The 6712-nt window shown below is 38.9% G+C and overlaps 1 protein-coding gene across 2 annotated transcripts in view; it reads right to left on the bottom strand.

Moving 5' to 3' along the window:
* Positions 1-1234: 1234 nt before the first annotated feature.
* Positions 1235-6712, bottom strand: part of CACUL1 (CDK2 associated cullin domain 1) — a 46820-nt gene continuing 41342 nt past the window's right edge. For both annotated transcript variants that reach the window (XM_068951612.1, XM_068951611.1), the window contains 2 exons: positions 5997-6040; positions 1235-4301 (listed from right to left, as the gene is read on the bottom strand). In XM_068951612.1, the coding sequence (XP_068807713.1) occupies positions 4261-4301; positions 5997-6040 (85 nt within the window). In that variant the 3' untranslated portion in view covers positions 1235-4260. The remainder of the gene's footprint in view (positions 4302-5996; positions 6041-6712) is intronic.

Below are 6712 nucleotides of genomic sequence, written 5' to 3'. Positions count from 1 at the left end.
CAGTTAGGGGTCTTTACACCACTACCTGGGGACGCAATAGGGAGAGGAAGAACAGATGTCTAGTTTCCACACACGTTTCTACATCCGACTGAGTAGATTAGCTTCACACTTCCTACAGTTTCCTCATTACAGCACTCCTTACAGCATCTTCAAGTTGGTCCTGATAAAATATAGCAGAGTTATTCAGCAAAGCAGGCTGAAACTGGACCTCCAGTTCTGTGTTCTGACACCTCTGTACTCTGCTGTATTCCAATACACCCCCTCTTCTTCCTACTTAATACAAATTCAGAGAAGAGTCCAACATTTATGATGGACAGTAGCTTCTGTGCTTCAGTTTGCGGAAAAAAAATCTTGATGCCACAATGCTTCTCCAAAAAGGATGGCTCTTATTGCTCCCCTTAAGAGCCAAGCAGAACTCACGTGCTCCTTCAGATCAACACTTGTTTGGTTAAGGCTAAACTGTGTGAAATCCTGAGCAGATCATGCAGAAATCAAAGATTCAAAGCATTTCTGGTACACAGGAAAAGGGAGAAGCCTGGGTAGAATCATAATCTCCAGGTATGAGAAAGCAGTTCCTCCCTAGCAGTAACTTTTGGTGGTGGTCAGGAACTAGGAAGATCCCAAAAGTGTTTTAACTTTCACGCTGTAATCTGAACCAGGCGCCCTGTGGATATAGGGAGCCCGTGAAGGCATCAAAACACCTTTGTTTTCCTCTCAGTTGGAGTTGGGTTGAGGACAAGAGTCAAAATCCAGGCAGCTGTTTTTTTATTCCATAGTTCTACAGAACAGTCCTTCCACTGGGGTTGTCACAGCATACATGAGAAAGATTTCTTTCAATCACTCAGAACAGTGTTCTGTGGTTTTGTTTATTTACCTGTATAAGGGAAAATACCCATTTTAATTCTTCCTAGACGTGGTTATCGACACTAAGCACCGCATCTTCTCTATTCAAAGTGATTCTGCCAAAGGGATGAATCTGGCTGATTATATTTCTATCAAACAACAGGAGTCAAAAAAACTTCCTCAAAAGTATTCATTTACACACGCTTCCTGAAAAACTGCATAAAGGCATCAAGGAAATCCAATTGTACAAGAGCCGAGTGCTTATCTACATAGAATGCCCTTCGTCGTTTGCATCACAGATCACCTTGGCCACACAGTGACAATTTCCCAGAAACATGGCAGTCAGCAGTATAAGTTGAAATATTTAAACTTTCAAAAGCAAGAAGTGAAATTCATTTAAAAATGTTTTAATGTAGCAAGTTTGGCTAAAGAATCAATGCAACATAAAGAGGACACCCATTGTATAACCAACTTTACTGCTTAATCTTAACAGAGTAAGCTACAGATGAAACAAATTTACCACAGGTTATTGGGATAAATTAAATAGCGTAGTTAGGACCATGCTGTTTGTAGTCGTGGCTTTACAGTACCAATGTTCAAATTGGCTGTTAGTTTTGCTGTAAGTAAAATGCAAGTTTACAGAGAAATAATTTAGTATATTATGCTGTATTGTATCATGCTCAGTCACAATGATAAAATCTTAGACAGATAAACAATATTTCAGCATTACATTAATAATGCCAAAACATACAGAATTTTTAATGCCAAATTTACAACAGAATACAGTGCTTTACAAACAGATGTCTCATGTTTCATGGCCAAGTGAAAAATGCTACATAGGACTGAAAAGCATTCAAGCACTATTCATAGTGGGTAAGCGAACCACACTAACAGGAATGCTTTACCTTTTGATGGAAATATTGATCTAGAAGTTTGTGTCCAAACATAGTGCAGTGTCAAGTGAATGTTAAAACCCTTGCCTCAACCATGAGGCAAAAGTCCTACACATTATTTACAAACTCACATGAGTAAAACCATTTTAAAAATAGAAACAATTGCAATCACTTTATAAAGCTAACGGAGCTTGTACACTGTACTAAGTGAACTAGAATTGTAGTGAAGTTGTAAACAAAATTCAACCAAATTAGGTTACTGCACCTATTCTTAACTCAAGAATATTGCCATCTCGGCACACAGATTAATTTATAAAGCTAAGGACACTGTCAGAGGTTTTTTTTTTATTTAAAGCCAAAAACTGATTACAAACTGGGAGATGGCAAATCAGTATTTGTTCCCTATTAGCATTCATTAACTTTTCCATTGTGCTGAGCTGGATTTTCAAAGTCCCTCAGTTTTAGCCTAATTCTGCTTACACTTCTGCAAACACTAAGAACGTTTTAAAACTCCTACTAAGAGGGGTTTTGTTTTTCACTATTAGGGATGAGATTAGATTGCTGACATTGTTCTTAAAGTCTAAAGCATTCTTTCTTAATTTAAAAAGAGAAAAGCTTCCCTAAAAGTCAAATAAGCCTTGCAAATATGCAAAGAAATACATAGGTAAGTCAGACTGGAATCTGTCAATCACAACAGAATGCTTTTCATTTCTGCCCTCCCCCTTCACCCCCCACCACTGAAGGCATTGCTTAAGTGTTTGATGTGAAACTGGTAGAATTAAATTCTTTACATGAAGTCAGGTTACAAAGCAGAAAGAAAAAGAAATTTTGTCCCTGCCGCATCTATTTTTTTGTCTTTTTCCTGCATTTTGTAATGCTTTATGCAAGCATAAAGGGTTTTTTTTGTGTTTTGTTTTTTTAATACAAACATAACAGTTGTGCGAAACAAAACTGAACATCTGTTTCACTTCAGAAAGGTCTTACATAACCAACTCATTTCTCTTCATAACAAAAGCTGATGAAAAATAAATCCGTAGTCACCAGTTAATAAAAAAAAAAAAATCTGTAGTCAAGCTGCTCTTTCAAGAACATTTCTCCTCTCAAACGAATTGCATTAGCCATTCTACTGATTAAAACAGATGTTATAATCGTTAAGATTCAGATCATAGGTCCAGATCTACTGGATCTCAGATCTCCTCAGCTGGATCCCAGCTAAGTTCACACAAGACTGGAAGTAGGGAGGGTGATGGGTACATATGGATGCATTATGCCACATTTGTAACTTGCCGTTTCTGTTGTGCGTTTCTGGCAATTCAATGCAGGGATACACTGACTACATCTACTATCATGCCCCCCTCACATCATCTAAAGAAGGGAAAAGGCACAGGAGCCACAAAGTGATCTTGGACAGGTACCATTATCCTCTGACAACGATGTGCAAGTCTGCTTTGTGCCAATGGAGATGCGCTTTGTAGACCTACTAGACAGGAGAATTTTATCCACGATCCATCCTAAAAAAATTTAGCCGTGACAGTTGTTTCTGTACAACATGGTATAAAACATATCTTAGCGTTTCATTCAGTCTGGAATTCACATCTCAATCTATTGCAATTATGGAAGCCAATGAAAAGTTAATGAGGGGGATTCTACAAGAGTTGGTCCCAGCATTAAATACCAATACATATGAAAAACAAAACGGGACAAACTACCAAGTCACTGTTAGTGACAGTGGTAAGTTCAACTTTTCATCATTCCTTCTTAAATTCATCTCCTATTGATGCAAGAGAAGTATGTGACTTTGCAGCATGTTCGTTCACATCAGAAGCTTTTCCTCAAGAACATATTTTGCAGTAACAAAATATGGTCTATAAAGTTGCAAAGTGCACAAGCTGAAGGCACAGAGTACAAACACATAGGAAAACAGATTCTAAAACAGAGGAAGTTACAAAAAAAACTGATACAAGAGAATCTGAAATTTAAAATTCCCTGACAGAAGATACATTTATATGGGACCAACTCTTAAAAGGTGACATCATTTTTGTACTAATGAACAAATACTGCAAAATAATGAAACTTTATTCTTATTATTTAAGTAAAAGCTCCAGAAAATACCTTGAAGTTTAAAAACTAATACACTGATGTGTTAACTAGTTTTAAGAACGTCCTTAATATTAAGAAAAGAGTGCAAAAAAGATTCTTCCATTCTAACACTTTTGGAAGCTGCTGATTTCGGCTGCCCGTTTCCACTTTGAAAGGATTGTTTTTCAAGGTGCGTTTCCTCACAAAATCGCAGAACAAGAACTTATTGAGAGACTAGACCAAGGAATCATGTCTTTCAAAGTCATCCCAATTGTAGCAGCAACTGACATTTTATTATATAAAGAAGAAAGTCCAAAACTCTTCTTCGAGGCATAGTTCGTGTCAGAGCTCGAGTATCAGCAGTTGCCAAAGGAGGCTCCGGATACCACCTGCGCTCCTCCAGTGTCTGTTCTGGCTAGGAATAGAAGCTGATCCAGTATATTCACTATCTGTACCCCCTGGAGCTTGCACAAGCTGATGAGCCATCTGAAATCATATAAAAAAGTTGAAGAAATTCTCTCATATTAAACTTCCAACTTATGTCCTTTTTCCACCACCCCCCCTCAACAATCCGAAAAACAACATTACCTGCAAAACACTAACAGTGTAAACCAAAGCTCATGTACCAATTAAACAGTCATTCATTCATTTCAGATTGTAGTAAGAGCTCATAACGCTGTGTGACATTTTAGGGAAGGACATAAACTGATTATACCCTTCTTAAAGCACAATAGGAAGATGAGCAGAAAGAATGCAATAAAGTGAACTGAAATTAACAACAGCACCAGAATAGATACCATTACCCAATCCCCAAGGCTACTTAAAGAAAAGCAATCAGGACCTTATTTCTAAATCCTGACCTAGACTACATGGGACTAGATTTTCTCCTGTGCAAACTATTTACTCAGCACTGAAGATGCGACCACTCCATCAGGGATCAGTAACTGACTGCACACCACTTAGGCATCTCTGGAGTACAGTAACCAATTGAGAACGGAAACATCACTCCTATGTGTGTCTCTGCCCATTCCCCACCCTTCCCCAATTTATATCGGAGAAATTAAGAGAATAACAAAGCAAAGAGCCTCACAGTTAAACCTGCAGCAAAAAACTTCATCTACAATTGGAAGAGAATTTCCCTGCTGCAAGATTCTTGAACGTTTGTAACCAAATTATGCCCTTTAGTATCTCAGCTCAGGTTGTTTTTCTATTAAAGATATAACTCACCATTCCAAGTTGAAAAGCACAACCCCTCTAAATTTTCTATTCTGTCTACATACAGAAATACACAAAGGGTAAGAAGATCAGAAGATCTTCTAGATCAGAAGTTCTTTAGATCAGAAATGGACTGGCTCACCATTTCGTTGCCTGTATGCGTATACAGACTAGGCAGAGACTTTGGGCAACTATACTCTTTCCTTAAGACCTCAGCTATGTGCTTAAATGAAGCAGAAGCATCCCAGCTTCCGTAGCTAGGATATCTTCCTACCTTAAAAGGGGGCCGTGGAAGCCTGGCAGAGTCAGCCAGGCTCTGCACGTGAGATGTGTGTATTATTACTCAGAATGCTAGAGCTTACATCAGCAGACGGCTAGCTACATCGTGAAGTGCAGCCTTTGACACACCTTCCCCCCTCCTCCACCAGAACCCAAACGCCCATCATTACTTGTATGCCCAGTTTGTGAGGGACTGCAGCACGCTGCAAGCCAGGGTTAGAATTTGCATTCAGCATGTGCCCACATTATTCTCCTCCAAATTTGTTCATAAATACTGATTGCTATACCAAGAACAGACCAGAATCATATCTAACTGTGATCATCTGACAATCTGATAGAGAAGCTCTGCTTACTGCCCGGAGAATACTCCACCAGATAGTTCTGCAACCGTATTGTTACAGTTCAGCCTATGTTTCCTTGACACACTTATGCAATTGTCAGGCAAGACTAAAAATCCTTATTCAAGCCAAGAAATAAAGCCAAGACTACCGCTTCTAAGCTGTCCACAAGGTCTAATTTCCTTTCATTACAGAATATAATAGATTTGCAATAAAATATAAGCAGGACAGTTCAAGAGGAATACCTGCTAGAGAAACACACGCACAGAAATATTCTGTCTCTTCTTGCTTGCTGGCATGAACTATAATCGCAGCTCATAAAATAGCAGAGTAGAAGATTTATACTTACTGTAAGTTAACTCTTCTCCAGCTCTCTTGCGTGACTGGTCACCCCTAGGAAACAAGAGCAAGAAAGATACTTATTATATGTCTACTCTGTTTCAAACCACCTCAAACTTACTTCTCAGGGCAAATGCACTGCTTTCCTCAGCCCAGGTTCTTACGGCTTTGTTTTCAATGTCTTATTTCACATACTAATCTATCAAAAAAAAATTTCCTCTACGGACAGTGAACAAAAGTAGTTTTCTCTCTCCTACTTTACAAAGGGCAGGTCTACAATAGTATTTTCATTTGGGTCACTAGCACAATTTTGAAGTTCACTCACTTACCTCGCTTTGGAGGGAAGGAGAGAGAGCTACAGCTACCATACCCACATCAGGTGGGTGCTCAAACTACGGGACCCGATTCTCACTGTTCCACTGGTGACAGTAAAGACGAGGATTTCTTTTTTCTTGTGCAGAAATAGGTATAGCAGGAACAGAGCACGTTAGCTTCCCCAGCCTGATCTTGGTTTACCAGACTACTGCAAAAGTAGTACAGCGCTGTAGTGAAAGTGCTGCATTTCTGCCTAGACGGTTCAGTAAAAGAGCAGACAGCAACAGGCACAGCCCTGTGCAAATAACAGTATAGCTAAAGAACATTTTCTGCTGTCTCTTTTACTGTTTGCTCATTTTTTTCCAATACAAGACCCAGTCAGAAAAGAAATGCCCATTCAAAAATAAATAA

This window comes from Struthio camelus, chromosome 7 (genome assembly GCF_040807025.1).
Source record: "Struthio camelus isolate bStrCam1 chromosome 7, bStrCam1.hap1, whole genome shotgun sequence".
NCBI lineage: Eukaryota > Metazoa > Chordata > Aves > Struthioniformes > Struthionidae > Struthio > Struthio camelus.
Note: the sequence above shows the minus strand (reverse complement) of the source record. Positions and strands in the feature narration are given on the sequence as shown.